A 19507-nucleotide genomic window follows, 5' to 3' on the forward strand; every position below is an offset into this window, starting at 1 on the left:
GATGTATAGTCTCAAACTTTCAATTATTCCTTCTATTTCAATTCTAATACAAGGATTACAAAGCAATGGTTACACTTTACTTTATTTCATTCATTTTAGGGGTATATATATGACTCACCTTAATAGATTCATTTTCACTCTACATTTTCTCACTTTACTTAAAATATTCAACCACTTAACCTAATTTTTTGGGTTTTTTTCTTACAAAAAGCATTTTACTTAGCCAATTTATTAAAAATCTTGTCTTTTCTTATATCACAACACTTCAAGTTTCTATAATTCTTCCTAATTTTCCGACCATTTCTTTTTGGATGTTGAGAAGATCTCAAGTGTAATCATCTTTTAAAAAAAAAGAGAAAAAAAAAAAAAAAAGTATAGCATGCATGGTATTTGGAGAATTATAAATGAAACGATGACATATGAGGGATGACAATGGAACCAATTAAGACCGGACCAAAACTTAGTTAGATTTAATTTAACTTTTAGGTTTGGACCCAAGAACTTTAGCCTGATAGATCTAAGTTCATCATTTGCTCTTGATCCGGGTTTGGCCCTAGGTTTAACAATTACAAACCCAAATTTGACCCATGGACTCAAAAAATATTAAGTATTTGTTTTTCATCTACTTCAATCTAGCTCGATCCAAAAAATTAAACTTGAAGATTAACTGAAATATTAAAACAACCAATATTGTGTAATAAACTACTTTGTATTTAAAATTTGATGGAATATGTGAATTGTATAAACTAATATTATTGTGAATTTGTGATATGAAATTATTACGTTTTAAAGATAGTTTATTATATGAAATTTCTATATTCAAGACGTCAAGTAGTAGCATAGTTATACAAAAACAGGGGCAAATATATATATATATATATATATATATATATATATATATATATATATATATATATATATATATATATATATATATATATATATATATATATATAATAGATTAAAAAACTTGAAAAAATATGCCTTGACCCATTTTAGATCCTATACTTGTTAGACCCATTGGATACAGAGATAGGTTTTAGGTATGTTCTATTAAGATCTAGCTCCTTTAGCTAGGTTAATCATTCATGCAAATTTAGGTCTTAATCTGGATAGTGGATAGCTTATACGTGCGGGTCTAGGTGTTGATCTTAACGGTTCTGTAGACTCAATTCAAATCCGACCTGTTAGCATTGCTACATATGATAAAATTCTGAAATTTAATACTCTATCCGTTTACAAATAAATATCCTATTTTGACTATTATATATCTTTATTTATCAATAAGTTTAAATCAAAACAAGTTAATTTTCAAATAGTATACATTGAAATGATTCCCAAAATGGCAACATAACTATGTTTAACTTTTTACTCCATATTATATAAAGCACCAATGATATCAAAATGGCGCATGTAAATAGTGTAAAAATCAAGACGGGATATATATTTTGAAATTGAGGGAGCAGTATCCCATTTGAGATATTTGAAGCAGGTAAATTGCGTCAGTGCTGCTATTATTGTGAATGATTAGAAATTAGGAATCCAATAAAGTTGAAGGACATAGTTGAAAATTTACATTGTCTTGTTAAGCCCAATTATATCATATTGGCCTATTATTGGGTATGTCGGAATTGGGCTTTAACTTAGGCCGTTTTAAAAAGCCTAACCTGGCAAATGTTGAGATCTAATCTGAACAACCACTCACACATGCATAAGTATTAAACTGACTCTTTATCAGCAAAAATATGCTTTATAAGAAATAATGAGTTGAATTAAAGGATGTTGTTTAACTAATTCCAATTTGTCTATTATATGTTCTGGAATTAAGTTAATATTAGCTTTGTTATGACAAAGGCAAGGAAAGAAAGAAATCAACAAACAATAACCCAATTCTATGTGTTTCACAAACGAGCTGAGGAGTTGCTATTTCATGGACAAGTGAGAGAAAAATTTTATTGATCTTGTGGATAGTACAAATTACAAATTAGTGACTAGGTTAAACCAAAGGGATTCATATAGTACTCATATAACTGAAAATGGAATAGGCCGAAAATAATTCCAAAACAAAAAATCATAGCTCACATAATATAAGTTAGTTGTAAGTTTTGGGTCGAAGGGCAATGCCCCCCAAACCCCCATTAGTGACCACATTGTGCCCTCAAGCCTTCTTACCATAGCGTGACACCCTTTGGACCTTGACTCATTGATCGGGACAACAAGACCCCTTGATAGCCGTTCATAGGGGGTTAACTCATTCAAGGCATAAGGCAACAAATTATATCACAATGCAATAGGGTTATAGTTGTTTCTTTTGGCAATACTTGTAGGTTGTAACACTTTCTATATTCATATGAGACTACTATTTTATTGTTTCTCTTTCTTTGGCCCTAGTTAATCCGTTACATAAAACTTTTATTATTTTTCAAACTATTAAAACCGTTTGCACATTAAAATATCATTTTTCACATAATGCCTATTTGCACTCATAAAACTACAAGCTAATTAAATGTAAGTACTGCAAGTATTACATTTAACAATCGAGGGAATAAAATTTAAAATTTTCTAAGAACGCTAAGAGAAATTCATCATATGTATCACGAGACAATATTCAAATCTCTCCCAAAGAACCCTCATTCTTTGAGACAAACAAAGGGCATAACCAAATTATGATACCTATTACCTAAACACCATATACATTCCCAATTATTTTTATGGACAACGTTTGTAAGAGAAGTAATTATATCCTTGTTGTATTCACGCATGATTGAATAGTATTGATTAGTTGTAATTAATCATTCCTACTTTATAATTAATAACCCTTTTTATACCCTTTGTATAACTATTTAAGCTACTACTCTATATTGTTTAGTGGTATTTTTAAGCTTTTATCACATTATATATAATGTGATGGTATCCAGAGCATGATCCAAAATTCAAGCAAACTTGGATTATAATTTTTTTGTTGCTTCATCATGGCTAGATCTGTATAAAGTGAAAGTAATTCAATACCAAACTTAATATTGTTGATTTTATGTGCTTGGGATCTATCAAATTTTATGGTTAAAAGATCCGCACTCAATCTTCTCCACCTCCCCCCCAAATCCTTTTTCTATGAAGAGAAATCGAGGCCCCATTATTAGTAGAGTATCCCTAATTGGTGGCAATGATTATGTAACATTACATCTGATTTTTTGAATGAGTGCATTACTTGTATTATTTAACCGTTAATAAATGTATACATCACTTCTTAAATAGAAATTAATTCTAGGTTTTAATTGAAAAGTCTAATTATATAAAGTGAAGCTAGGTGTGAGTGTGTGACATGCTAAGTGAAATGTTAAGTGTGACATCACATTTAAGTTTTAGTTGAGTAGGCCCTATGTCACTTCTTAAAAAGTGAAATGCTAAGTGTGACATGTGACATTGTTGGTTTGTTTGATGGTTTGTGTTATTATATACTAAGGACCTGTTTACTTCAGTTTAATTCAGTTTAGTTCAGCTTTTAATTTCATTCTTTTATAAAATATTTATTTCAGCTCAGTTCAGTTAAGCTCCAATCAGTTTAGTTCAGCTCAGTTCAATTCGATTCAGCTCAGTTTAGTAAATATGAACAGACCCTAAATATATATAGAGATTTTTTGTTTTATTCCTAACTTAATGCACTTTCACATAAATACTACACCACCATCTTTAAACGTTCTTGGTTAGGTGGTGATTTTCTCATAAAGAAATTTTAAACAAGAAAAAACATACATACAATTCACTTCTCTAGATACGGCATTGCATGATTTTGCTTATCTAGTCCCTACAGCTCTGGCTCCCTCACTATATAAAAGTCTTATTTCATCGCAATATCTTATTCTTTTCAAAAAGTCTAAACTTCTATTTAATGCTATTTCAAACTTTACAATAATCAATCAAACAAATCCCCATTAATACTTTTATTTATTTTAAAATCAATGTCTCAAGCTAGTTTTTGCATATAAAATTTTGGGAAATTCTACATTATAACTCGCTACTTTTTGAAATTTTACGATGTGCCCCTACTTTTTGAAACTTCTACACTGTAACCCCAAGATAAAGTAAGTAACTCTGTTGTACCCTTGATGCTAATGACCGTTAATATAGTTCCGTTAGACATAAAAATTTTATTTAAATAAATAAATAAAATATATAAAAAAAAAAATCAAAACACCAAAACCACCCCATGGTCAGCCCGCTACCACCACAAGCCCACCACCCTTCCCCCGGAGCGTCGGCCGCCTAGATTCCTTCCCCTCCCCCGACGTTCGCGTTGCCCCGACCACCTTCCCTTTCCCCTTCGAAACACCCACCACGAAATTCAACAAAATCACTCAAATTCCAACCCCCAAATCCCAAACCCTAACCCTAACTTTCAATTTCTGGTAGTAGGAGGCTAGAGCGGAGAGAGAGAAAAGGAACAACAGCGGAGGCTACGGCTGCGGTGAAAGGAGATGGCGGCTTGTTGATTTCCGGCGATTGGAGGTTATTTAAGGTTTTTTCGAGGGGGAGGGGGAGGGGTTACGAGTGGTTTTACGGGGAAAGGGGGCGGTCATCGGGGCGGTTCAGTCGCTTGGGAGGGAAATGGGGGAGGGAAAGGGGGTCTGAGCAGCGTTCGAGGGGACGGGGGTAGGGCTGGTCGTGGGTTGCAGCGGCTGGTTGTGGGTGGTTGGATTGGTGGTTTTGGTTTTCTTTTTTTTTTTTAATTTTTTTTAATTTTTTTGGGATAACGGAACTTTATTAACGGACACTTAACGACAAGGGTACAACAGAGTTACCAACGAGACCTTGGGGTTACAGTGTAGGAGTTTCAAAAAGTAGGGGCACAACGTATTAGAATTTCAAAAAGTAGCGGGTTATAATGTAGAACTAGTGAGTAGCCCGGGCGTTGCCTCGGATTACTACTTTTGTACACGTGCAATCGATAATTTTTTTAAGTCTTTTTAAAATTTTAGTTGTCATGGTCAAACTAAAATTGATTTTTTTTTTTATTTTTTATTCTCTTTTAATTGAACTTTGTGTTTTGCACTTATATAATTTTTTTTACTTATTAATAACGTACTTGATAATTAGCTAAGATGGTGAAATGGTTATAGTTGGTATGCGAGGTTGAGAGTTCGATCCTCCTTATCCTTATGTTTTTAAATTCAAGTGATGTGTTGTTGTTTGAGTGAGTGATGATGTGGCATCATAAGATATTGGAAAGATGACGTGGCGCAACAAAAAGGGACTACGTGGCACATCAACGTTCTTAGGAACGCCTTTTAATATATAGTATAGATTTCCCTCAAATTTTTATATGAAGACGGAGGGAAAAATGATTTAGCATATATCAAACCTGACGATAAATAGGGTGCACTCATAAGTCATAGATTTTCTTTAGTAACTATATATGCATTTGTTAAGGTATGAACCAATGGTCATCAACAGAAGAAAGAGTTTCTTCACATTCACAAAAATCAATCTACTTTGTCAAGATCTGAATATAAAAGTGCATAAATGAATTCTTCTTAATCAAGTTCTTACTAGTGTAAACTAGCACTGTCGATCGATATTAAAACTATTGGCGTTACACTACTGTCAAGCAGATTACATGTTAAAATAATCCTTCCAAAGAATTGATATTGGATGTTTGTATTTGTTTTAGTTTTATAAGTTTCCTCTTGTCCTCCTCATGTTTTTGTTGAAGACTAATGCTTGACTAAAATGAGTGAACTTTGTTACGTATGAGACATTGAAACCATCTTAGCTTACAAAGTTTGAGAGGTCACCTAGGTTTAATAATATTTATTTGATCTTTGAGGTGACTTCTTACTAAATTTTAAAGGCCAGTTTTATAAGATATCTTAGTAATTAGCTCGCTCATTTGATAAGACTCTTAGTATAATAAGTGTAAAAAGTTCACTCATTTGATAAGACTCTTATCTTAGATTATGACCAGATGTTTAGGATTCGAATTTTACTAAGTGAAGGTGCTTGGAGATCAGATGAGGATCTCTTTACTTCACCTCATGTCTAATTTTAAGTATTTGTTAACTCGTAAATACTAGTTTTGACTTTAAAAACCGTAAGAATTGAAGTTGATAAAGCTACGTTTTTTCTCTTTTCGTTTGCAAAAATTTACACTAAATTGTTTTGAAGAGGTCAAAGAGTTTGAAAATTAGGGGCCAAGGGACGCGATGATTTTGAAACGTACTATGTAATGCAATAACATCTTAGGTGTAGGTTTCTTTCCTTCCCTGAAAGCTCGAAGGGGACGTATCCTTCTATGAAGGCTTCTTGCAGCTATTTGCAGCCGGTTTACAACAAAACATTGTGAGCATGCTTTGCTTGAATGTGTTAAAATTATAGTTATAGAGATGAAACTAATTTTGTATTCAATACTAAGCTAAAAGTAAGAAACATGATTCTATGATTATGATAATTAGATCGTGCCTAGCATTAACCCACTACTCTTAAGATTCCACTAACACAAACTAATCACTTTGAGTTAATTAATTACCCACTAACAATTTAAAGCATATATTCCAACACACACCCTTGCTTCCAATTAGATTACAATGGCTAATTGGCTATATAATCTTCATGTTTGACTTGCTTTCACATTAATTTTGTTGGAGCACATTATCATAAATGCATGTCTTACTGTCAAAGGACTTTCTCCACAAAATTGTACTTGTTGCACATATCTACAACATTATTTTTGGGATTTTGTAATAAAGCACTTCACTTTACCATGATTCTCTTAGGCCATGTTCTTTTGAGCTTCTGGGCAGAGCAGAGTAGGGGTTAGCAAAGCAGAGCAGATTAAATTTCAGCAGAGTAGAGCAGATTTCAGGATAGTAGAGCAGAGCAGAGCAGAGCCGAGCCGAGCCGTGCAGAGCAGATTTCAACATTATTATTAATACTATTATTGATGTTATTATTATTGTTGTTATTATTATTATTATTATTATTATTATTATTATTATTATTATTATTATTATTAAGTGCATATACGATTTAGGTGAGTGAAAACATAAATATATGTGTACCATATTTAACATATGTTAATAGTAGAAATATAAAAGACAATGGTTTACTTATAATTATTTCACAAAAATTTTAAAATAAAATGATTTAATGAGTAATAATGATTTTACTTATAAATTTGTCTTAATAATATATTTTTAACCCTAAAAATCTATAAATAATACTAAAGTAACAACCGCTGACTTCATCATTTTTATCAAATTGTACACGTGTCAGCTTTTCCTTCATTATTTTCCCTCCTAAAATTTTTTCCTTTTTTTTACAAAAAAAAAAAATTTAAATAATGATTGTAAAATAGTTTAATACAGAACATTAAACATTTTAATTTTCATTACTTTTTCTTTTAAAAAACCTTTTAAAAATCTGAAAGAAAACAAATACTACCTCCATTTGATATTATTTGTAACGATTAGATATTTTTCTTCTCTACTTTATGTCAAATCGTTGCAAATAATATGAAACGGAGGTAGTATCAACCTTTAATATATGTGATTATTTCATCTAATTACAAAGTTCGCTAAATTTTATTAAAGACGTGAATTTTCTTTTGTTATTATTTTTAATATTTGTACTTTGTTTATGTTGTTAATATCGTATGTAATACAAAATTTTACATACTACTATTTTGATTGATATGTCTATAAATAAATAAATCTATAACTTATACTAAAGTAGCAACCGATAGTATACGTGGCGCTATCTTATGAAAAGATTTCCCGCTCAAATGATTTTTGCTTTTTTTTTTTTTTTTTATTTTTTTTAATGAAACAAAATGCTTATTAATTTTAAATAGATAATTACTATTTTTTAGGTAATTAATTTAAAAAAGGAATCTATTATTTTGCTAATTTATGTTGATATTAGGTTGTTGGAGTCTTTTTAGGAGTTATTAGCATAGTTTTTCTTTTTTTTACAACAACAAAATTGACATTGATTAAAAAAGCTTTATTAGCATAATAATTTTTTATTTTTAGGAAAGTTATTAGCATAATAATTGAGGTTAATAATTAAAGTTAACTTATTAACATTTTGAACTTAAAAAAAAAACGTGAAAACTGTACAAAAATCCAAAGATAAGTTACTGTGATACCCGTGCATCGCACGGGTGCTAACCTAGTAATAATAAAATACAAAGTACTACTTGAAAACAACCTTTTTTTTTTTTAATTCTTAAAATGTATGGAAAGATTTGAAAAATAATTCAACTCAATGAACTAACAATCAATACCCACATAATATGTTTCTACACATTGTGATTCTAATATCAAATGTACATAAAAGAAATTGTTATTATTATTATTATTTTTTTTTTAAGAATTGTTATAATTATTAGAAATTATTAATTAATAATATTATTAAGTGATTTTTCACCAAATACCATTGAGTTTTAACAAAATTCACCAAATACCACCAACTTTTTTCAAATTCACCAAATACCATTCACTTTATACACATTATCACAAAATGCCTATTTTTTTAACAGACGTTAGTCTTCCGTTAATGACACTCTTATAATTCACCATATACACTTTACAATCAATGCTACATGAATATGCAGTTGGAGTAATTTGTGCTTACAATTAAGTTTGTTCTGCAAAAACTGATTTAGGCCTAACAACCAATTAAGCAATTTTGGTATAAGGTGAAATAAGTTTTATTAGTGTGCATATGGTGAATTTTTTTTTTCTCAGAGTGGTATATGGTGAAATAGTAAAGTGTCGATCATTAACGGCAAGCTAACGCCTGTTAAGAAAATAGACATTTTGTGATAATGTATATAGAGTGAATGGTATTTGGTGAATTTGAAAAAAGATGGTGGTATTTGGTGAATTTTGTTAAAACTCAGTGGTATTTGATGAAAAATCCGTATTATTAAATATTAATTCTTAATAGTTTGAATTATTAAATATTATTATTGATTATTATTATTATTAATTATTATTATGATTAATAAATATTAATTATTATTAACATTAATAGTATTAAAATTATTTTTAATATTAATAATTATTATAACTATTTAAAATAATAAATTATTATCATCAATACAATATTAATTATTATTACTGAATGTTAAATATTATTGTTGTTATTATTAATTATTATTTGAAAATAGAGCAAAGCCGATCAAATTTCTTTTGAGGAGAGCAGAGCAGATTTGATTTGAGCAGACCAGAGCAGGGCTCAGCAGAGTAGAGCAGCTCTAAAGAACGGGGCCTTATTCATCAGATACTTTTTTTTTTTCATATTACTTGTAGTTGATAAGTGTTTGAGTAAAATGTCTATTGAATTAATGTGAATAATTGTCGTTGTAAAAGAAGGAAGATTGGTTAATTTAAAATTTGATGGGTATTAAGGAACAAAGCTTGGTTCCTAGAAGCGTATGCACCATATTATAGAAATATAATGAATATATAATTACAGTGAAAAGAACATACTATTAAAATGTAATGATTATACCTATAGTGAAAAGAACATACTATTAAAATGTAATGAATATATACCGACCTAGAGTGATTAGAACATACGGTTAAATAATATTTTTTTATCTCCATGTTCTTTGATTGTCAGTGATGTACTTTTATTTTTGACATAATGTTCATATTTATTTTGAAATGTTTTTTGAATTTTGTATTTAGATTATGGTGGTTGAATAAAAATAATGTTCATTACATTATATTATCATGTTCTTTATTAATATACCAGATGTTCTTTAGATATACTACCTCCGCTTCACATTATTTTGCAACTTTTGCCAAAAATGTCTGCTACACGGTAAGTGGTTATTATGATGAGGGTTGGTGGTCGGTGGGTGGCTAACGGTAAGTGGTTTGGGTTAAAGTGGGGGTGGTTACGGGGTGGTTGTGTAGTGGTTGTGGATTAAATTTTAGGTGGGTTGGTGGTTGGGGTTTGTGTGAGACCGGTATCGGGACTGGGGAAGGGGAGCTGAGGGGGCAGAGATCGGGATGGAGAAGGGGATTTTGACGGTGGGGGTGATTTTAGCAGGATTTCGTTGGGGATCGGAGGGAGTGGGGTCGGTGGTTCGGGGGAGGGGAGGACGAAAGTCTGGTTCGAAGGGAGTCTGGCGGTGGGCTGCGAAGGTGGTGGGATGTGTGGCTGCTGTTATGGAGGGTGGTTAATTATTAATTTAACCCCAATTTCTCACTACTACTTTAATTACATGCCCCTTCCTTTTCTTAATCTCCATTTCTCATTTTTTGCCTAGGAGTCTGTGTCGACTCCAAAGTTGCAAAAAATGTGAAATGGGAGTAGTAAAAAAAGAATATAAAGCTAAATGTTCTTTATAAAATAACTATATGTTTTTTTACAAAATAGTCATATGTTCATTATAAAACAACTATTTGTTCTTTACAATACAACTATATGTTCATTACAAAACAACAAACTAGATATACATTCCGTTTTTTTTTTTTAAAAAAAAAAAATTAAAAATCTGTATACACCAAGCACGCATGCAAGAAGAAAATTTCAATGAAGGACAGAATATTCAGAATGCAATCTCACATAAGTGTACAAACTCACCTTTGACATGACTTACACCTACATCACACATTCACACTTAATCCTATTTAATACAAACCCACCTTTGACATGCCTTAAACGTCACACTTAATCCTATCACTTTACATGTCGGTACTTGGCCCTGGCTAGCACTCTAGCAGTAGCATTAAGCCAACAACTAACATTCTTATTTGGTGACTACTGGCAAATTAAACGACCTACTTTGTAACCCGAGGGGCTCTTGCTATCCCGGCCCCTATACATCCAATATTTGAAAGATATAACCAAGTAATATATTGATGATAAGTGAAGGATGTACATCCAATATTTTTCACGTTAAAGACATGCTTGGAATGGGGGTAATATATTAAGGGTGTGATAAAAGTCAAACTTGAAGGGTTAAGGGGGTAATAAAATCAAACTTGAAAAAAACATAAGTAAATAGTAGTTTTGTTGTAGGAGACAAGGTGTTTACAAATGAAATAAGATAGTTGTGTCATAAGGAAAAGAGAGAGATTGAGGAAGTATGTTTTACCCTCATAATGTGGGTAATGGTTACCCACCCTCCTCTAGAGTAACTATTACCTCCAAAATGACTTTTATTACCCTAATTCCATATATTCACTTTCTCTTTGCTTAATTTGACTTTTAATATCCTAATAATACATCTCCCTCAATCCAAGCATGCCCTAAAGATTCAATAATAGTGGATCCACGCCATAAACTTTTTTCCCTCTCATACATAATACACTACACTAGAATTTTCAATACAAAATAATAACATTTAAATGAATTTTCAATACAAGAACGATGCAAATACATTTAAAATTATCAAGGAGCCGTTTAGAAGCGATGCCATTAGTTTAGGGGTGTTTAATTCTTGCCATTGAGGATTTAGATATATCTTAAGGGATGATTGTAAATGCCGAATGACTATTACTATTAAATGAAATCACCCCTTCCCTATTTCATTAAAAAAAAAAAATTACCTCAAATTGTCGAAAAAAGTGTGTTAAATAGTCACAAATAATAAATAAGAAATTGAAATTGGTGCATCCCAAGAGTTCTCTTATAATTGGCTACAAAATTCACCAACTTAACACCCTATTCGATTTGAACCCGAAAATAAACTCATGATTTCTAATTCCCCAATGAAAATTCGATTTTTAGCAAATCACAATTCTATATATTTCTTAACCTAATTCCGTTCAAAATAAATGCCCCACTCAACTATCGATAAAAATTTCGCCAATTACAAGTGGTATAATTTAGAACAACCAAATCGAAAAAAAAAAAATTGAGCTTGTCAAGGTAAAAATAATAATTACATAAATTCAACAAAAAAAAAAAAAAACAATCGAAAGAAAAAAAGAGAACAATGTTATACCTAGCGTGTGAATTGAATGAGTTGGATCGATAGTGAAGTAAAGCTAAACGGGGGAACCTATTACATCATCCCACAGTGAAGCGGCAATGGTGGATGCCGAAACCATAAACCTCGCCAAAACCAATAATAATTGATCCGGACAAAAGAGAATTGGCACCTTATCATTTCAATATCTATGTGGTTCTTGCCTTTCTTATCCTGTTAACTGTTAACTGCTAACAAAAATAAATTGAAATGAAAGGGTGTCAAATGTCAATTGTTTTTTTTTTTTTTTTTTTTTTTTTTTTTTTTTTTTGGGAAACGTACACTACGACGAGAAATGTTAATATTAATATATAAAGTTTTCATAATAATAATAATAATAATAATAATATATGAAGTAGTGCTACATGAAATATTAATACGTACACTACATTTTTTTTGGGTGCTAAATGAAATATTAGTATATGGAGTAGTGTTACACTACAATTTTTTTTTTATTTTTTTTTATTTTTTTTTATTTTTTATTTATTTATTTATTTATTTATTTTTTTAGTGCTACTAGTTTAGTAGGTTAGACGGAAAAAATACTAACAAATGTTTTATCCAGATTAATTTAATTGTGGTCTAAAATCTCCCTTCTCTATTCAAAATCAAAAAGTCCGAAGGTTCAAATAATTTAAGTATGCAAACTATATAATTGGTGAGTTGTGTATGATTTAGCACTAGGGCATTAAACATTTATTAATATTTTATCGACTTATCATCACATCTGTAGATTCAAGATCGATGCATGATAGTTGCCAAAATTAATTAAATTTACAAAGACCTTCTTGGCTACTCTCCCATGCATGGGATAACTAGCATTCCATTTATACTGACAACGTTCCTCTTCCTCACCCCAATTTTATGTCAAATATTTAATGTCGTGAGGACATTCTGGCGGGTGGTAAGACCACCTGCCGCAGTAGAAACACTGCCAAACATCTTTCTTCAGGTAATCCTCTGAATGGTTGACTAGTAAATCGACAAGCTTGAATGTAGAGCTTTCATCATCATGAATAAGCTTGACGATATTAAAGTTAAGCAGGCATGGAGTGAAAAAAGAATGGTGTCATGAGCAAACACATTATCAAATGGCTTGGTCTCCCTAGAATATCCATCAAATATTCCAATTGAGTAATTCAATCAATTCCTTAACATGGTCCCTATCTGACTAACCAGGATTAGTTTTTTGGCCATAATAATCTTGCTGTAAATCTCATACCTTACTAACATTCCAGGAGTAATAAATCTTGGGAATCGAATCAACGATTTCCTTGTCAGTCTTATCGATGATGCCTGCATTGCCTATTGATCGTACACACCCTTTGCATGCATTGTATAAGCATTCTCACAGCAAAGTTAGCTCATAATTTGTAAACCTTCTAGACCAATAAATTGGAATAGAGGATATATAAGATGAGATTCTTGACTTTATCTGCATTTGAAACTTCTTTCGCATGCCTTTGAGGAATAAAACCGACTATGAATATGCTTTCAATGGGAATGTATAGGCGAGCTTCGAGCCCGTGGCTCTTTAGAACACTTCTTACCTCCCTTTACCAATCCCTGAAGTTTCTTAGGTTTATAGTTGTTTTCAATTTGGTTGGCAAGTTAGTGTTGTCATTAATGCTATTCATTTACAAACAAAACGAGGCAAAGTTCAATAATTATGTTTGATAAATTTAAAGTACCATACATGAATAAAATTCAATATTAAATGGTCCTAATTGATGATCCAAGATCCTTTATTTGTGCAATAATTGACCGGACTTTGGCCCTACCATTTATTAACCATTACATGTTCAAGGTGAATAAACTTTTTGCTTGGTCATACTAGTCTATGTATAGCAAAATAATATCATATGTTATAAAAAGTGTCGTATAATAAATCACTCAACATGCTTGTCTAAACTAAATATAAAATATTCTTAATTAAGGCAACGCAATTCCTAAATATCTCATATTTTCAAATTCATAATTAGATAATATCATATTTTCTTTTTGAGGAAAATATCATATACTCCGTATTAATCATTACCATATATAAAGTACCATATATTTTAAATTTGCCATGAGATAGAATCAAATCTTATTTTAATATGGAAAGATAAATCGTATTTATTTTCCATGATTATCCTAACCAATTTAGGAGATTATATCCTAATTACTAGCCAATCAAATAATTTTAAAATCAATTATATCCTAAAATAATTATGGGATAATCATTTTGTTTAAATCAGTTATTATCCCGTTGGAATGTTGTCCAAAATATCCTAACAAATCTAATCCAAAATTAACAACTTAATCATAGATAATCACAAAATTAACAGTTTTTAAAATTTGATTTTATCCCAAAATTAAAACTGATTTCATTTTAAAAATATTTTTAAATTTTTTTTTTTTTGAAAATATATGCTCGCTAGCCACCATGGTGTGGACAGCCGAAGCCGAACACAGTGGTGTACGCTGCCGCAGGCAGTGACGCAACACAACAGCAATTTCAGCCATGGCAGCAGCGTGCAACCTTTGCACAACTACTGCCCAGCCACCCCGGACTGCATGTCCTCCCCTCCCCTCCCTCTTGGACCAGCAGCAGCGGCATCCACCATGGCCAAATCAACCTCATTTTTCTTTTGACTTTTAGTTTAATCAAAACAACACTTGTTTAAATTAAATTAAACTAGTCCAAATAATTAAATTATATCCTAATTCAATTTTAAACTAAGGTTCTTCATGAATTTAATCCCAAATAAATTTAACACAAAAAATAATTTATTAACCATGTAACACTCATAATTTAAACATCAAATCAAAGTTATAAAAATCATGAAATATACTTTAATCGAAATCGAACAAAACAAGTACATAAAATCTGATTTGTAGGGCTTATTAGGTTCATAATTTTCGAAAAAAATAGGGTTAGGGTTCAAAATTTTCGAATTCAATAGGCAAAAATTTGGTCCTCTTTATGACTATTTTGATCAAATTAAATCACATTTAATCAATTTCAAGAGTTAAATGACATTCAATATAATAATTGAGCCTACCATAATTAAATTAATTCTCCCTTTTAATTGATTATAAACTTTATGAACATTGACTTCAAATAATCATATTATTATAATCAAGCGTGTTCATGCAAGAGGCTAACTGATACTACCGTAGGGATTTAGGTGCTCTAAGCGTAATTTCATGAATCATGCATATTCATACGCACCTAAAACAAGATCGCATGCATATATAACACACAAGAATCACATAAATATACCTTTGAAGCGTGATTTCCGCTTAGTACGTCATTTGTTAAGCGACTATAGAAGACTATGTGCATGTATTTGAATATTTGATCAATAAATATGCAAAAATGAAGACTTTTTATTCAATTTATATAGTCCAAACACTTTAGACTTATGCTATACAAAGTACCAAGGCAGGTTCTCTTTAGATTAATTTCAGTTTAGTTCAGTTCAGTTTAGTTTCTAATAGTCTCCTCTCATAAAATATTCATTTTAGTTCAGTTCAGCTCAGTTCAGTCAATCAGAACAGGCCCCAAGTACGTACATTTGAACATATTTTAGAACTCATACGAACCAATGTGAAAAATAATATTATCTTCATTAATATAGTAGAAACTTTGTTGTGAGTATGTTAATTTTCATTATGACATAACTTATTTGTCTAATCCAAAACAAATAAAATACATAGAATGAAGCAGAGTCATAAATTACGTCGAACATTTTGTGTGGTTTTGCAAGCCACCTATCACCCTCTCCAACCTAAAAGCTATAGTTGCAACATTTTCTAGCAAACATAATGTATAAAATGTCGCTAAAAATAAATAAAATTAATACTTGATATTACTTGTTTAAATTAATGTAGTTGTTGCTTGAAATCTTGAAAAATGGTCGTGTACTGCCGGCGGCGTGCCTAAAGTTAAGTGTGTACAAATGAAGCTTCAAATGAAGCAAATTATTATCATAATTGTGTGAGATAGAGTGAACTTGTTAGTGCTAATAACAAGTATTTCTCCCATTTGTTGTTAACTAGCACAAGTTATTCTTTTAACTAATGAAAACAGAGGTAAATTTTGTTACTTCTTTGTTCTATCTTTTGGTGCAAAGAAATCGTGGACTTTGAGTTTAGCAAAACACATTAAACATTATCTCAAAGACATTTTGAATTTAACCTTTTTCACCTACTCCAAACATTCCACTAGATATAGAGAATATTACTGTTTACTAGAGAACAACTAATGAGGTATAAGCCTAAAAATTATTAAGATCAAGGATATGTGTATTAAATGTCACATGCTCAAATTTTTCTATCCATTTATATTTTAGGGAAATACTCGTACTACATATGTAATTTTAGAGTAAATTGTATAGTGCCACACTATACTTGTACAAAAAATTGGTAAAAAGCTATAGTTTATTTTTATCTAAAATCTTATACAAAAGGTAAATGAGATTTTTTATTGGAATTTTGAAACAGAGGGAATAGAAGAACCCTTCCAACAAGGTGACTTATCTCATTGAATCAAATTAGAATTGAATGTTAAGTTTGTGAACCTTAATTCTTGAAAAGAGTAGCCAAGAGTTTATTTGATTCATTTTTTTTTTTCTTCTTATAATTAAAGTTGAGATAAGTTTATAATAAGCTAAACGCCTAAACCCTTCCAATAAGGTGATTTATCTCTTTGAATCAAATTAGAATTGAATGTTAAGTTTGTGAACCTTAGTTCTTGAAATTAAAAGAGTGGCCAAGAGTTTATTTAATTCAATTTTTTTTCTTCTTCTTATAATTTAAGTTGAAGTTGAGATAATTAAGTTTATAATAAGTTGAAATATTATATGAAAATAATGTTTCAAGAAGCTAAGACGATTTATTAAGACATGCATAGTCCATCACACTCAAGATCTATGACTAATTCAAAGCAAATGATACAAAGACTTTCTTCTATAAAAGGACACCATCTCAGAAGTTACAACGAGTCATCCAACATAAACATTCTATTCTCTTCCATCTAAGTCATCAAACTTCCTACAAACAAAAAAAATATCAAAATAACAATGGAAACAGTGATAAAAACAGCCAAAAACTGGCTAGTATATCACCCAACAATACACAACTTTGAATGGAAAACAGGAACTACTAATGGTGCTTCACCTCACTTCCTCATTCTCACCGTCCTTTCTTACATCTCCTTTACATTACTCTTCTCTCGCTACTCGTTTCGACCCGTCTCATTACCCCTCCGCTCCATCTCCGTAGTCTACAATCTCTTCTCCTTCTCTCTATCCCTCCTAATGGCTGTCGGGTGCGGCTTCTCCACCCTATCTCAAATGCCTAACCCCGACTGGATTTTCTGCTTCCCTGCTAACCGCACCCCAACTCGTGGCCCCGTCTTCTTCTGGGGCTACGTCTTCTACTTGTCGAAAATCCTCGAGTTTACTGATACCCTCTTAATTCTCTTTAACGGGAATAGCACAAAAAGACGGTTGTCATTTCTTCATGTGTTTCATCACTCAATGGTGTTGATCATGTCTTACATTTGGATTGACGCCGCTCAATCGTTGTTTCCCCTAGGGGTCGTAACGAACGCGTCGGTCCATACGGTTATGTACGGGTACTATCTTATGTGTTCGCTTGGGGTGCGCCCGAGTTGGAAGAGGATGGTTACTAATATACAGATTATACAGTTCATTTTCGGGTTTTTCGCCGCAGGAGTTGCATTGTACTATCATTTGGTGAAGTATCCATGTTCTGGTCCTAAATATGCTTGGAGTTTTGGTGTGGTGTTTAATACTTCTCTTTTGTATTTGTTTGTGGATTTTTATTCTAAGAGTTACAAGAACAAGAAGGAGTGATTACCAACAAACAGTGATGCAGATCAAGATCCAATTTTATTAATATTGTTTAATTGGAGTTGTTTTGGTTTTATGTTTGTGTGATCCAATTTAATTTGGCCCAGTGTATAAGAAGCTGTTGAAAGGCCGAGTTGTGAGCCTGATTCTAATGCCATATTAAATACGGGCCCTAGCATTATAAATTATGTAGCTTTTTTTATTTATTAATGTGAGACACTCTCATTTGTTGTTTGAGAATGTTATGTCTTAGCATTTTACCATATTTTGAATAAGTTTTGTCATGATTAAGTTTATTGTTAATTTTATTACGTCATAGTTCATACCGAGTTTTAGCTGTAAACCTTGACATTTTAAAGATGTGTCATTTAATTAGTAGACTATCTTGATTCAATAATTAATTTATGAGAACTTTTACTTTATATTAATTAATTTGATTGCTTGCAAGACGTGTAGGTTAGATTTATTTCCGTATAGATACGAGTCACATGTCTACAATTGTATGTAGTTTAATTGGCTGTGTATATGTATGAAATACTATCAGATTTAGATTTAAATTAGGTTTTAGCTGGGGTTTTAGGGTCGTTGCCCATAATACTATCATTTGATTTTGCACCAATAAAATCACTTACAAACTTCCAATTATTGAAATTTTCGTATCACAAAGATATTATAAGAGAGCTTCTAAAGCGTCTTTGAAAAATACTACAAGCACGTTTCATCAGGTTCCTTAAAGGCTTAAACTATACTTAGACATATGGTTAAGTAACACTTAATAGAGATCAATTAAAAGCAAAAGCCTTTGCTAATTGCCAGCCCACCTCACTAAAGCCCACTAAAGTTGAAAAATGTCCGATCCGTTTACTTCCTAATTCGGGTTAGGGCTTAAATGGGGCATCATCCCGTGCACCGGCCCAAACCATTGCCCAAACCATTGCACATATAAATTGAATACTGTTCCTAACTTCCTACAAATCTCCTTAAAAGCAACACTTTTATCTTGCATGTAATAAATTTGAGTGTAGCAATATTTGGTCAGGCCAACGTAAGTAAGAATTTTTGGGAGAGAAATTCCCTGTTGTAAACGTCAAGGAAATAGCATTTGCTTCGGCTACTTTATCTTGCATTATCATCAAGGAAAGAGGATTTAATGCAGAGTTATTTTACATTAGAATGCTGGTTACTTCATCTTACTTTATAATTGTATGGACCGCCTTATCAGAGGGGGAAGGCAATATTATTTGCAGGCTATAGTGGAGATTTTTGTAGATAAAACTTTCAATTGATACTTCAATCATGCAAAACCGAGAACGAAAACAATGAAAACAAGTCGACTTTATCATACAAACATCATTGATGCCCCAATTTATTTTTTGCATTACAGTTTGCCATCACACTATTTGGCCTTGATATCTAACTGTTTTAGGCATTTACATTGATCACTAGCCTAGGCCTCAAAGAGCATAAGCATCAGAGGGCCATGAAGCTCACCTTCTAGGAAGGGTATCTCCATGCACCCCACACATCATATGCCAAGGCCCAGTTACATTATATCGACGATTTCTGTAACACAATAAAGAGCAAAGCTATATTCACTGTACTGCTCATCTTAGCAGCAACAACCAAACAAGCAGCAATGTTTTCCAGTCAAAAGAGC

The 19507-nt window shown here is 31.5% G+C and overlaps 1 protein-coding gene across 1 annotated transcript; it reads left to right on the plus strand.

Annotated features, from left to right (window-relative positions):
• The first annotated feature begins 16939 nt into the window (after positions 1-16939).
• On the plus strand, positions 16940-17853 carry LOC145596617 (uncharacterized). Its single transcript, XM_081652818.1, has one exon. The coding sequence runs from the start codon at positions 17056-17058 to the stop codon at positions 17851-17853; it is 798 nt and encodes a 265-aa protein (XP_081508944.1). The 5' UTR covers positions 16940-17055.
• The last annotated feature ends 1654 nt before the right edge of the window (positions 17854-19507 follow it).

Source organism: Chenopodium album, chromosome 20, assembly GCF_948465745.1.
Source record: "Chenopodium album chromosome 20, dcCheAlbu1.1, whole genome shotgun sequence".
Taxonomy (NCBI): domain Eukaryota; kingdom Viridiplantae; phylum Streptophyta; class Magnoliopsida; order Caryophyllales; family Amaranthaceae; genus Chenopodium; species Chenopodium album.

Coding starts and splice junctions, on each gene's coding strand:
- LOC145596617 (XM_081652818.1), top strand. CDS start 17,056: ATGGAAACAGTGATAAAAACAGCCAAAAACTGGCTAGTATATCACCCA.